This window comes from Stegodyphus dumicola, chromosome 1, assembly GCF_044657685.1.
Source record: "Stegodyphus dumicola isolate Sdum_Otavi_A_Nest chromosome 1, ASM4465768v1".
NCBI classification, from domain to species: domain Eukaryota; kingdom Metazoa; phylum Arthropoda; class Arachnida; order Araneae; family Eresidae; genus Stegodyphus; species Stegodyphus dumicola.
Window position 1 is genome coordinate 207,144,339 of NC_140768.1, and position 14,434 is coordinate 207,158,772.

General features: G+C 31.6%; 1 protein-coding gene across 1 annotated transcript in view; it reads left to right on the top strand.

The window, feature by feature from the left end:
* The window catches only part of tkv (serine/threonine receptor kinase thickveins), a 69,927-nt gene that overhangs the window by 6,754 nt on the left and 48,739 nt on the right, over positions 1-14,434 (top strand). The window contains exon 2 of the mRNA XM_085825019.1: positions 11,875-12,059. Coding sequence (XP_085681145.1) covers positions 11,875-12,059 — 185 coding nt within the window. The remainder of the gene's footprint in view (positions 1-11,874; positions 12,060-14,434) is intronic.

Here is a 14,434-nt window from a genome sequence, read left to right on the forward strand (position 1 = left end):
CTCAGACGTTTGGAGAACAGAGTTGTATTTCAAATACATACATGCATGTATAATAGGATTTATTATGGAGTTGGATTCATTTTTATTGCAGTTGCTGTGGCCTCTTTGTTAGGAAAATTTGGATAAGCTGTTGCTGAAATAGTTCATCAAAAAAAGCAGTAGTCACTTCTGCCAGCAATATTGAATATCATGGCCTGGCTCACAATACACATTCCAGTTTATCCCTTAAATACTCACTAAGCAGGGGTGGGCTAACTTTAGGGTAGTAGGAACTGTATGTTATCAGGAAATTTTGAGGACCACAGCTAAATTTTCTAGGAGTCGCAACTCCTTATTTACATCTTTTGAAAGTAGTGAAACAGACTTTCCTAAAAAGAAATTAAGCAAATCAATGAGAATTTTATGTTTAAAGTAATGTGATTTCATATACAATAAACCTTCGTTAATTGGCGGCTCAATATTTTGAGTATTTTTTTTCTGCACATTAACTATTTACACTGTATATAGGTACATGTGTACTGCAGTATATAATATATGTCATCATTAGAAAACACTACAGTGCTGCATAAACTCTAGACTATAACTTACAGATCATTTTGTGATGAAACATTTCTAACTTGGTTCTGGGCTTCGAAACACTTTTGTCTTGATAAATTCTGTTTGAAGCATTTAACTGATGAGATCAATATTTATTTTTATTTTTTTACTGTTATGAAATTGTAAAGCTTTCCATATTTTAATTTTTTGTGTACTACCTTTGGGTACGACTTTCATCAAGGTAAAAACTGGTTAGGACTGGCATCCAATACGGATTGCAAACTTGAATTTTAGCTAAAACCATTTTCTCTTCTTTTTAAAAAATTGCATTTTTTTTTTTTTTTTTTTTTTTTTTTGAGACTGCAGCAGTTTGCACAGATCGTCTATTAGTTTTCAACTTTGATTTTGAAATCTTCTTAGGATGCTTTGACTTGCGACTTTTGAGTTTTCAAAGTATATATGTTACCGGCAAAATATGAAATACCGACGTTCTATAGAATGCCTAGGCATTGTATATAATGTCGGACGTTTTTAGGCAAAGTATGAAATATGAGAATTATTACATACTTTTCCTAGGCATTCTATAGAATGACAAATGCTCTTTAGGCAAAGTATGAAAAAAGATTATGATAAGGCTGTTATTTAAAAGACATTCGTTCCTCAAAAATACAAATGTTATTTTGAAAATTAATGAAAGAGTTCCATTAAAAACTGTTATTCAAAATATGTAAAAAAATAGTGAGATGATCTTGATAGATATCCTGGTAGGTATCCTCCAAGGTACATAATAAATTTGTATTTTTTATCTGGCTGAGACTGGGAATCGGTAAGATTTACCCAACAACAGAAATTAAATTCGGAAACAGTCATAAGTTTCACAACAATGCCCTTTTTAATACCTTTTTGTTTTTTTCTGGCAGGGTTCACAAAGGTGGTTGTACAGTTTGATATCTTTACGTGTAACATTTTTGTATTTTGTTGAAAGTTCTTTCAAGAAGTACTCTAATGAGTTTTCCTGAAGTATGGGAAATAACTCGCTGTCCGTGACTTAATACTGTATAGTATTAACGCTTTCTTTCACAGAATAAATAAATGTACTTTTGGTTCCCACAAACATCACAACCTAGCGATTCAGCAGCCAATAATCCCATGGTTCCTTCTTAGCAGTCATTTTTGCCTTTTTATACCATTTATTAACTTCTGGTAAGTAGTTTCGTTTCTTTGAAACGAATCAGAAATGTATCATACTTTGTCATTTGGCATTCTATAGGATTTTTAGGAAATGTGTGAAATATGAATCATTTCATACATTGCTGGCTAGTTTTAGGCATTATATACAATGCCTAGGTTTTCTATAGAATGCAGGATTTCATACTTTGCCGGTGTATATGTAATAGATTCTGTAGTAGAACACAGGCGGTTGAATCCATAATGAACAGCGAGAATTTTGATGTCGTAGAATGCTGAAAATAAAAAATTTGGCAGTCAACATATACTTAATTCAACTTTTATTTCAGCAAACATGTTGCACCCACAATCAAGTTGGCACATTGATTGTGCCTATTTTACAAGAGGTTTACATTTTTGATAACTTTGCAGCAAGAAGGAAGCAGCAGACCAGATAGCAGTCCAGATAGGCCAAAGCGTTAAAAACAAGTACTTTATGTTCAGGGTGAAATCTTAATTCAGACTGAGTTAGTTTTGGTTCTCAATGCATTTCATTTAGATACTTGATTATGGCCGTAAAATTACTACAGTCAAAAATCGTTAATTCGGACACCCATGATCCAGAATGATCTATAATCCGGACCTTAAAGCTACAAACTTTCTGCGCATGCGTCAACGCATAATACGTTCATGCGTGCATGTAATACTTTTATGCATATGCGTGTGCGCATGCACATAATACGTTTACGCGTGCGCATTTAATGTATAAGGGATGGTATAAGCTAAGCTAAAATTATCTATTTCAGCTAATGTTGCAGATTGCGTTGTTCTTTAATATTCAAATTGGATCCGTCTTATTATTTTTTACAGACTGTTAGAGCAATTTTATAAAAGTAAACTTGAACTTTCGATTATGTCAAATAGAATTTCCGATGCTTGAGCTGCCAAAGGATCTACAAATTTTGATGTCCATCAAATTGCTGCAAAAAATGGATAAAGGCATATCCTTTGTTTCTCTAACCATTCCGAAATCTGTTTATCAATTTCATGCTGCTCTGCGGGGGGGGGGGATGTCGCGGCTCGTAATGAATTGGAAGTTGATCTGTCAGCACTATCCTTATCTTCAGGGCAGATGTTTTTATTTTATTTGGCTTGTAATTCTTTACTAAATGTAGTATTTCATCTCGATGTGCTCCGTCTTTGATATCATTTAAATCAAATTCCTCATCATTATAATTCGCTTCCGATAGTGAAGAAAGTGACACAGAGGTTAATTGAAAACGAAAAAATTTCGATTGACAAATTTGTCGGTATTCTCGACACAGCAATTATAGGACTTCAACAGCGGAACTTTGTAACTGATGAAGAAATTATGTCTGTGTATAGAATTAAAGAGAAAGTATTATCACATAAAATGAAGCAACTCAAACAACTTACATTAAAAGAAATGTTTAATAAAATAAACAAATAAGTATTAAGCTTTTTTTTTTTTTTTTTTTTGTAAATTTTGATACCCTTTAGATCATAATTGTTCTTTGTTTCATAAATTACTGTTTCATATTTTTAATTTTGTAATTTCTGCATGCTATCTTACCAGATTTAAACTATAATCCGGAATCGCTGTAGTCCCGACGAGTCCGGATTAAAGTCTTTTGACTGTATTGGCTGCGTGAGTTTTAATTCTATTTACATAACCAGAATTATGTAAGAGTCGTATGACATGGATTAATCTAGAAATGACGCAGTGCAGAGAGAGGTTACTGTTTTTAGAATTGAGAAGGGAAATTTATGTTACTAATTTAATCTTTTACATATTCTGTATTTTTCTTACATATATATATAGGATTTATTTCAAGGTAAATGGGGCCTTCATTTTTCAGAACTAGGAACCCTCTCTCAGAGGTTTCAGAAATATGAAACGCTTCTCCCTATCTCAGAGTGCACTAGAATTACCCAATTTAATTTGGTAATAATTTGTCAGACTGCAAGAGTAGTTAGAGTATTGTTTTTAGTCCTGGTAACTTGTTTTTTAATCAATGCTAATTGATATTCTTTCTTTGGTCAAAGATTGTTTTAAAATGAATATTTTCATTGCATAAAAAATAGAAGCTTTAATACTAGTTATGTATAATTTATTGATGAGTTGCCATTGTGTATGTTATAATTTAAAGAATAGGGGAATATATTAACAGTGAAAAATTGGTACTTATTATCCATAAGCAAAAAATCATATTTCTTCCCCAGGGAAAAAGTATATGGAGCGGCTTGTGAAAAAGTAGCTTACCTCCAAGGTACAGGAATTAAAGGTGGGCTGCTTTTTCAGGGCCAACCCTGTAATTTATATTTTATTTCTTTTTCGTATTAAATTATTATTTTTTTTATTTGATACCTTTTAAAATTAGACAAAATAGCAGCCTTTTTTTTTTTTTTTTTTTTCTTACTTAGATTTTGATTAAACTTTACTAAAAATCTATGCTAAAATAAGGTTGCTATTTTGCCTAATTTTACATTGCAATGTTTCTCTTCTAATTTAATTCCATGTACCTTTCAAATTTGATTGAATGGTTAATTCCTCCCCCCCTGTCTTCAAGAAATTCTTAAAATTATTGGCCTTCACTTTGCTAAATAGATTTTCATCAGAAAATTTGAATTATTTCCAGTCTTTTGAATTATTTCCAGTCTTTTATATGATGGAATAATTTTAATCACTTTCTGAGATAATATTTTACAGTTGGTATATTTCATATGATTTGAGGTGTTAAACATGTGTATTTACACTTTATTTTTGAAAAAAAAATAAAAAAATAAAAGCACCATGAAGGAAGTGGCTGTTTTTGATGAAATTAAATATGTGTATAGCTCATAAATAGATAATAAAATGATTAAAAAACCAAAGTTATAGTACCTGTTCACGTCTCACAATCACCCATTGAGTGTTCAAATTAGTAAATGGTCGAACAGCCCCTGGCGGCAATCCATGCTTCAATTTGTCGAGGCAAGGAGTGGTAGAGTTTCCTAATGTCATCCTGCGACACGTTCTGCCAGGCATTCATCAGTTGTCGCTCCAGATCTGCGATATTTTGTGGTGCCCGAATCTGGCATCCTACAATGTCCCAGACATGTTCGATTGGTGAAAGGTCTGGTGACCTTGCTGGCCAAGGAAGTATCAACCGCACAAAGACAGTCCACAGATATGCGAATGGTGCCTGCGTTATCGTGTTGGAAAATGGCCCCAGGATGATGTGCCATGAAGGGTAATGAAACTGGACGCAGGATGGTATCAACATATCTTTGAGCTGTTAAAGATGTATAGAGGATGACTAAAGATGACCTGCTGTCATAAGAAATAGTGCCCCACACCATCACACCAGGGGTTATGGCTGTATACCTTTATAAAACAAAGGTTGATAGGGGCCGCTGGCCCCGTCCTCTCCAGACACGAACACGGTGGTAATCTGTTTCAAGAGTGAAGCGGGATTCATCTCTGAACACTGTACCATGCCAGTCTGATGGCAGCTATAAGGATCGACTGTGACATCACTCCAGATGACTTTGCCAATGCTGTGGGGTCAAAGGCAAACGTCTTAAAGGCCTCTATGAACGTAACCCCGCCTCAGACAAGCGGCATGAAATGGTGGACGGTACCACAGGAGGTATAGACGTGGCTGCAGTGCGTTAAATATTCGACAGTGATACCATTGGGGGCGGTTTGGGTCTGGCGAACAATCATCCTATCTTGCCTCGCATTTGTGCTCCTTGGCCTTCCAGCACCTTCATTTTGTCGTCAATTTTTTTGTAGCAACCATTGCTGCCAACATCTTTGCACGGCAGTGTCTGTACGCTGCATGTGGCGGCATATTGCTCAGTACGATCACCCAGCTTCACGCAAACCTACAATGTGACCACGTTCGAAGTCGTTTAGTTGTCTGTAAGGTCGTCGATATCATCGTAATGGCATCTTTAGTTGCTTCTTTACGGAATTACAATAGCAGCAACAAAAAAGATAAATTTTCCACCTCTGTTACTGGTTTTATACTCTGCGAATTGTGCACTAGAAATGCGTGCATTGATTCCAATTCCTCTTCATTAGGCTTGAAATTTTGATCATTTGCATGTTCGATCAATTTGTTTTTGCATACCAAATTTTGTCATGATCGCAAAAGTCCTTCTTGGTGCTTCGATTTTTTTGCAAAAGAGTGTAGTTGATCTTGAATTTTATATTATTCCTAATTATAAAGAGGAAATCATTTATAATTAATGGAAAAGTTATTGTTCTACTGCATAAACTAAGTTGATCAAATATTCCAGATTATGCAGGACAGGCCTGTATTTCATTTGAGAATCCCACTTTAGCAGAAAATATCTTATTCCTAGATTTTTGTTCATATTCTTGATATTAATTTTTGTGCTTTCTAGATATTCCTATATAGAGAATACAAATCTAGGAATGGTTGTGAAAGAATTTCAGGATTTTCAGGAACTTGTAGTTGACCAGTAATAGACTTACCAGTATTTTAATAAAATTTTTATTTATAGTCTGAAGCATCTTTTCTGAAAATTGAAGAAATTGTGTGTTTATGATTTCATTAGTTTAATCCGTTCATAAATTTAAAGTAGCAGTCTAATGAGCTGACATAAATTTTGTTTAATCATGCAACCGTCTCGAGACGGCTTATTTTGTAATTACATTAGTTCGACCTCTTAAAGCTGGCAAATATTAATTTTGTTTTCAAGTGGCTAGTTATGTAAAATCGGCAGAAATGTTGAACGCGTTATAGTTACGTGTTGAGCCATTTAAAATATAACATAAAAAATAAGGATATTAGCAATTTTGCAATGAACTTCATACTGTCCCCTTGTAATTGTGACCTTGATCATCGAATTATGCCTTATAAAACTAAGCGGGAAAAAAAAAAAAAAAAAAATCATGGAAATTACCTACTAACACGCGTTTATTTTTCTTCTGCAACCATTGGCGACTTTATGACGGCTGAGAAAGCGTAAACGAAGAAGAGAGGTCAAAAATTAGGTCTCTTAATAACAGCTTTGTGTTAGATTACAGTGGATACTTTGTCTTCGAATCATAAATCTGTTCCTCGCTTGTTGGCGTCGTAGAATATTGCACCGATAGTTTAAAAGTCAGTGCATTAAAATACATGAAAGATTCTAATTGCTACTTAAAGATTAAAAAGCAGTATAATTTTTAACTATCCGTAAACTTTGAAGGAAATTAAAATGAATAGAGGAAGTAATCATATCTGTATTTCGAAATGGCGGTCGCATTTGCGGCGCCAACGTAGAATTAAGGCCCTCCCCTTTCTCGCTTAACTTTGTTTTTTCTCTTTTTCGAGCATCTTACAAGCAGTGGTAAAATGCCTCAGTTACATCTGCAATATTTCCTGAAGATGATAAATGTTGTCCCTCTTAACATTTCAGCGAAATGTGTATTACGCAATATGTCCATTGGAGAAAGAATTGAATTGATTTTAAAAATTGCGTCGATTTTTATTTTCCGTTGTTTCCATAAATACGTCCAGTTTCTGGATGAAATATATTTGTTCCTATTCTACTTTAAAGTTTAAAATAATGAAGAATTTGAATTATGTTATTAGCTAGAATCTCTTAATTCAGTTTCCAAAAAGAAAAAATGGTTGACCAGCAAAAAAATTTTCGAATGTTATTAAATCTTTCAAGAGTAAAATCAAATTACAAATAACTATTGTTTGAGAGCACATTTTGTGTCATTTGAAAGGAAAGTCTAAAGAAATTTTACAGAAATAAAACTGTAGTAAATAAAAAATATTTAATTTTTGTAACTATTAAAATGAAGTTTCGATTGATTTTAAAAGCATTAATTAAATGTTCAACTTGCAAATAAATTCATTTGAGCAGTAGTACTCAACTTTTTATACTCCATTCATCTTTGCTAGATGAACATTCTCCCTCGCCTTTCTTTTCTGAAACTTGAAAAATATACATACATTTATTTAAACTTAGATTATTTTTAATATGTGTTATAAATTAAAAAGAAAAGTACATAAAATGTTTATAAATACCATAATGTTGGTAAAAGTAGTTTTTTTGTATTCAATTAAACAAACTAAATGCTATCTGCTAAATAAAAGGCTGACCCTTCTTGAAACTACGAAATTCCCTCTTGTCTACAGTTTGATGACTCCTGACTTGGAGAGATCTCTATATGAGATATAAAGCATGTATTCTCTAGAAATGAATAAATAAAATAATATTTTGGAAAAAATTAAGTTTCATTGCAGAAGTATTTTGTAATCTTCAAAAAGAAGAGAAAATGGAAATAAACTTCTGTTATAAGACTCTGACTGTAATTAATCTGATGTATGACTTAAATTTTATCTCTTCATCTTTGGAACAGACCTTTAAATCTTAATTTTAATTACATAAATCCTTCTTCAAGACTCCATACTTCACCATGTTACATCACGCTTTTTCTGAAGTAACGGCAGTGTGAAATCTTCTACTCGCACTGCTCAGGATTAAAACAAAGACATTCTGACTTTATAAATATTACTGCAGTTATTATACATCATTCTTTTGCTGCTTCTGCTGGAGGGGGGAAATGTTGCAGTTGAGGAAGAAAAAACAGATAAATATGGAAATAAATAGGTGAAGCAAAGTTTAAACGAACATATTGTTATCTATTAATTAATTAATTAAAAGAGGGGAACTGAGGTATTAGAATTTTGATGGCATTAAAATGGAACTAGGTTGAAATTATTGTCATTAACTGAAGAGATAAATTTTTGTAAGCATGAAAGACATCAAAGAAATATAATTTACAGTTGGAGAATTTTCAAGGATAATTTTAACAGAATTAAAGTCAAACTTGTTGTTATGGGATCAACTAAATAGCTGTTAAAGATTTATTTATTTCTTCTTTTCATTTCCTTAATACAAAATTTTTAGTACTCTTTTAGAAAAACAAAATTATGAGAAAATAACCTATATGTTGAACTGATGGAAATTCTATATAATTTTTTAAGTAATAGAAGGGAAGAGTAGAATGACAAGTTACTGTGGCTATTTGTAATGGGAAAAGGAGTATCTTTAATTTATCATTTTTTAAAGGCTTTATTAATAGTTGTGGAGAAAAGCATGTATCAGTGGCATCAGATTTCAGATTATTGAGTTTCCGAGCATCAAAACATTGTGAAGAACAAACTTTGAGGGTGCAGTAAACTTTAAAAATATATATACGTATGTGTGTTTATTTTAACTTCCTTGTACAAACTAAAGGAAGTATTGTAATCATGAAAAATTGGTATAATATTTCAATGAAAATATCCATTTTGACCAGTATCAAATGCAGTTGAACAGTGTTTTTGCATGACATCTGTACGTAAAGACAGAATAAAAGACCCTTTTTCCCCAAAAAAAAATTTTAAACTGATTTAAAATGAAATCTGAAGAGAATTTTTTGTGACATCTCTGCGTACATGCATGTAAGCACAGAATAAAGGACTCTTTGTCCCAAACGTAGTATAAAATTGATTTCATTTCTCTTTAGTTGAAATCGGCCACACCAAAAGTATATACAGTACAAAGTCCGTAATCCAGACTTGGGACGTCGGCGGTTCCGGATTATAGATCATCAATTTAAATCTGGTAAGATGGCATGCAGAAATTATGCAATTAAAAATATGAAATCGTAATTTATGAAATAAAGAACAATTATGATTTAAAGGGTATCAAAATTTACAAAAAAAAAAAAAAAAAAGCTTAATATATATTTGTTTACTTTGTTAAACATTTCTTTCAATGTAAGTTGTTTAAGTTGCTTCATTTTTTGTGCTAATACTTTCTTTTTAATTCTATAAACAGACGTAATTTCTTGGTCAGTTACATCTTTCTTTTTAATTCTATAAACAGACGTAATTTCTTGTTCAGTTCTACTTTTCAAGTCCTGTAATTGCTGTGTCGAGAATTCCGACTAACTTCTCAATCGATATTTTTTCGTTTTCAATAACCTCTGTGTCACTTTCTTCACTATAGGAAGTGCGCATGAGTAAACGCTTTACACGCATGCGTAGCGGATGCGCGCATTGAAAGCGCATGCGTAAATGCATTACGCGAATGCATAAGTTTGTGGCTTTGAGGTCCGGATTATGGATCATTCTGGATAATGGACGTCCAGATTACGGACTTTGTACTGTATATACAATTACAAAACACTGTTTTTAAAAGCAAAATATAAACATGCCTAGTATTTCATGCATTAAGCTGCTGAAAAATTATCAGTAAAGACATAAAGTAAGAAATTTAGAACTCTTTTTTCACACAGACCAAAAATTGAAATTCATAATTAATAAATTTAAAATAATCATATAAATGTAATAAAGAATTTTAAAATGTTAAAACCAAAACTTAAACAAGCAATACACCAATTAAAAAAAATTAATGAAACTTAAAGAAAAATGATATCTGTTTCTCGGCTCAGTTTTTTTTTATTCCTGTATATTGGTAGATTCTGCAATTTTTGCTTTAAAAATGGTTGAATTATGTTGTTCTTAACTTCAGTTAAGGTTTTTATGCCTTTAGTTAATCTGCATGCAATAGTTGTAGAATTATCAACAATTTAATAGTTGTTTAAGTGCGACTAAGCCTAATTTTTCTTTTTACCATAGCAGGCACATTTGTTTACATTTGAAACTTGGCCAGAATAGTGAATTCAGTTTTTGCATCTTCCTTGTCTTTTTGCCGAGTTGGACCAAAAGTAAACTTTCAGTTTTGTGAAAAATCTGCCTTCTTATCTGCTGACCAAATTGCTTGCTCTTGCATTGAAATTCTATTTAATTATAATTTTTTTAAAATTTGTTTTAACTGTATTTGTTGTTTTACGATTTTCTATATTTTTCAATTTCTAATGAAGATATTTTGAGGTTTTATGCATTTTTGCTTTGCTGCGAAGTAAGAACTAAATTAATTTAATGAGAAATATATCTGTAATGAATTTCGAGGACACAAGTTTAAATGAAATGCAGCAAAAAAATGTATATAATTTAATATTTCGTATGAGGAAATCATTCATGTCTGCATCAGATTTTTTAGTAAACAGGATGATATAATTTAGTATGAGAAGGCAAGCAAGAAAAAGAGTAATGTTGAAGTTGAATTTAATAATTAGAAATTTTAGGAAAAGAGTTGTCAAATTCAGTTTCAAAAGGAAACTGAATAGCACTGTCAGAATTAAGTAAACACACTTACTAATGAGTTAAAATATTTGTTCAGTCTGTATTACGGTCAAAATGTGTGGAAGAGTTGTTAACACATACATGGTATTTTCCACTTTTTATGATAGGAAAGTTGAAAGTGATATGATAAATAAACAATCCATAGAAATAATGTAAGAAAAGTGTACATTCACTTTTTGGAATTCTCAGTTAGATGGCAAGCACTTTGAAAGATTAAAAGCTGGCAGAGCCAACATTATACTTTTTGCTACCCAGTGCAAACTCTGCAACCTGATTTTTTTTTTACTAAATTCTTAAAGTTTTGCCTCTCAGTATGACTGGCTCTGGCACTGGTGCTAAAATGTTTTACAGTAATGTTGTTGCATTAAAATGAGTCAGAAATTTAGTAGTGGGAGATGCAAAACCTGCAGTGTAAGAAAAGGGTGGCCAGCAATCATCTATTTAGCAATTCTCATTATTTGTATCCATCAAGTTGTTATGTTTACAATTTCAGTGTTTGTTTGAACCAGTGATAGAAGCTTATCTTTATTATGTGGTGTGCCTACTGTAAAATATTTGATATAAACTAGTGGGTTTCATTATTTAGACAGAGTTTTCTTACCATGTAATCCTCACAAGTAAACCAGACAGTCTGCAAAACTAGCCTTAAAATCAATACATGAAAAAACAATCTTATTTTTAACATTTCACCTTTTTTTATAAAAGCAAAAATACTTTTAACAGAATTCACATCCCTATTAAAGCAAGTTAGTGTAAAGCAGGCATTTAATAAAGAATGGGATATCTATATGTAATTGCATATCTCTTGTATAGATGTATAAAATAGTTTATATATATATATATATATATGCATATTACATTATATTTTTATAAGTGTATATTGTGTTTTGATTTCTTAAATTCACTGCATTTTGCTTTAAAATTTCTTGTTTTTCTTTCTCAGTATCTGCTTTAATTTGTTACTGTGCTGGTGAATGCCCTCCAAACCAGCCAAATGGTTCCTGTTTTGCTCGTCCAGATAGTCAGTGTTTTAGTGCAATAGAGGAAGTTTATAATCCTGAAACTGGTCTTCTAGAAAATGAAATAACATATGGGTGCTTGCCACCAGATTCAAATGGCTTCATGCAGGTATGAAGAATAGTGGTTTTTTTTTTTTTTTTTTTTTTTTTTTTTTTTTAAATTAAATATAAGCATTTAAAATCTATGCAAGTATGGATTCAATGTTTTTTATTCTTATATTTACAGCATATATTATTGTGTATTCAATTAAGAATTTTTGAAGAGAAGTAGTAATTTAATGTATTTATTTTCTTATATTTTTATAAACCATATTATTTATACTGAAGAAAGTTTCTGAAAACTATTTAAGGACACTGTATTGGGTACTGATTGTGTTGCTTGTTTCTTGCAAAGATTGACAATAAATGGTAATTGGTGTACAAAAATTATTTAAATTTTAATTAGACATCTAAATTTTTGTTTATCATTCCATTTCATAAACAAAAAATGATAATTGCTGGAATCCTTAGAGTAAGACAATATGAATGCCTTTCTTATAGCATCTCGAATTGGGGCAAGCGAAAAGAACACTGTTTCAAGTATACTCATATCATTTATGGAAATGAGGCAATACTGATACAGCTTTGTTTCTGCTGGGACAATTTTAAGGCCTATTATTTTATATAAAAAGGAGCGTGACCATTAAAAAGCTTGATTTCATATTTCATTTAGGTTTTGTGTGTTGGATACTGCTTTCTTGAAAATTATGCCATTGTTAAGGGATTAATAAACAAAATTCACATGATAATTAAAAATGTATAAATCTTCATAAACTCTGCAGCAGTTTGTACGTCTGTATCCATTTTGCAAACAAAGGAAGGCAAGTTGTAGTCTGGTCTGATTGGTGTAAACAATCTATCAGAGTACAGGTCCCTTCAGTCATTGACTTTTCCTTTACGGGTTCTTCACTCTTTGAAGTTCGTAAAGAAAGTTCAAGTATCAAAGAAACACCTGCTTTTATTTTCTAGTTTTTAGTAAAAAATTTTGTGGATGATGACTGCCCCTATCTAAATTATTCTGATCTTTATTTTGGCATAAAATTAGACCTTGAGTTTTTACCTTTTTCTCAGTGTGAAGGCACTTATTATTAAAAGCTTTTTTCGACTTATCAAAATTTTTACCATATTAGAAAATCCCCTCTTTTGATGATGACATTTTATTCTTCAGATGATGTAGAGGTAAAGGCATTTATGCCTAAGAACTCCGTAACATAAACTTTCTTGATCTTTGATGGGTCCCTTCACTCAGTTTGAGACGCTTGGATGATGGAGAAGTTTAAACCAGCCTTTAGCATCAGTTACAGATAAGTGTGAAATTGTAACACGCTTTTAACACCTGGCTTTTATTTGATGTAACCAGAATTGATTTTAAATTACTTTTTAACATATTTTAATTTAGAAACAAGGATATAAAATAGCTGTTATTACTTTATTTTTTCTTGCATTTTGGAAAAACAAAAAGTGAGCTCTAAGACTCATTTATAGAAGAAGACTCATGTAGAATCACATTTGTTACTACCTGTGGTTCATTTACAGCTGGTTGAAAGAATTAAGATCTGTCTGTTAAATGCGAAAAAAAAAAAAACAGCTGTATGCAGCCAACATAGTAGTAATAAATTAAAGAATGACCTGCGGGGAAATTCAAACTTAAGCATTTTGGAAAGGGTGTGTTATTAAAATTGTCGTAACAAAATAGTAGAGATTACCAAAAGTTTTTTATGAAGTCCAAAAATAAAACAAGTCATATATTTCCGTAGCAGTGGCTATTTGATTGATTGTGCTGAAAGACTGATGAAAGTTTTATTGTAAGAGTTTTGGATATAAGTGCAACTAAGAATTCTATGGGAACAATTAGCACAACCTTTCAGCATCACCACTAACTTTCATGGTTCGGTGGTAACCAACTCTCACTATTGGTGAGATGCCAATAAGTCTAAGAATGATAGTAAAAACTGGAAGTGTGGGACATAGCACCAATGAAAATTTACTCCATAGAACCAAAAGCTCTTCAGATTTTTACATATTTTATGATGATGTAGTTAGATAGGATGATGATTAGAGAAGGCTTACATTTTTGCAAAATTCATGCTTAAAACAAAAAACAAAAAAAAAAAACAAAAAAAAAAAAACTCTCACCTGCTCAGTTAAGGTTTATTATTATTATTATATTTTGGACACTTTATTCCTTCATATGAATATCAATGACCTTGTGAGAATTTCTTCATTCTTAGAATAATTTATGATGATGCTATAAATGTAGTAGTGTTGAAAACTAATTCTTAAACTGAGCAGTCATATCAATAATAATTCCTCATATTAATTCTCACGTAGAACATATCAGAACTCTACGATACAAAAGGAAATTTTTATGTTTTAATGTTGGTCATGCTGCAAGACATTCTCAAAGAAACTTAAAATTATTGCCTCTTTGTATAAAATACATGA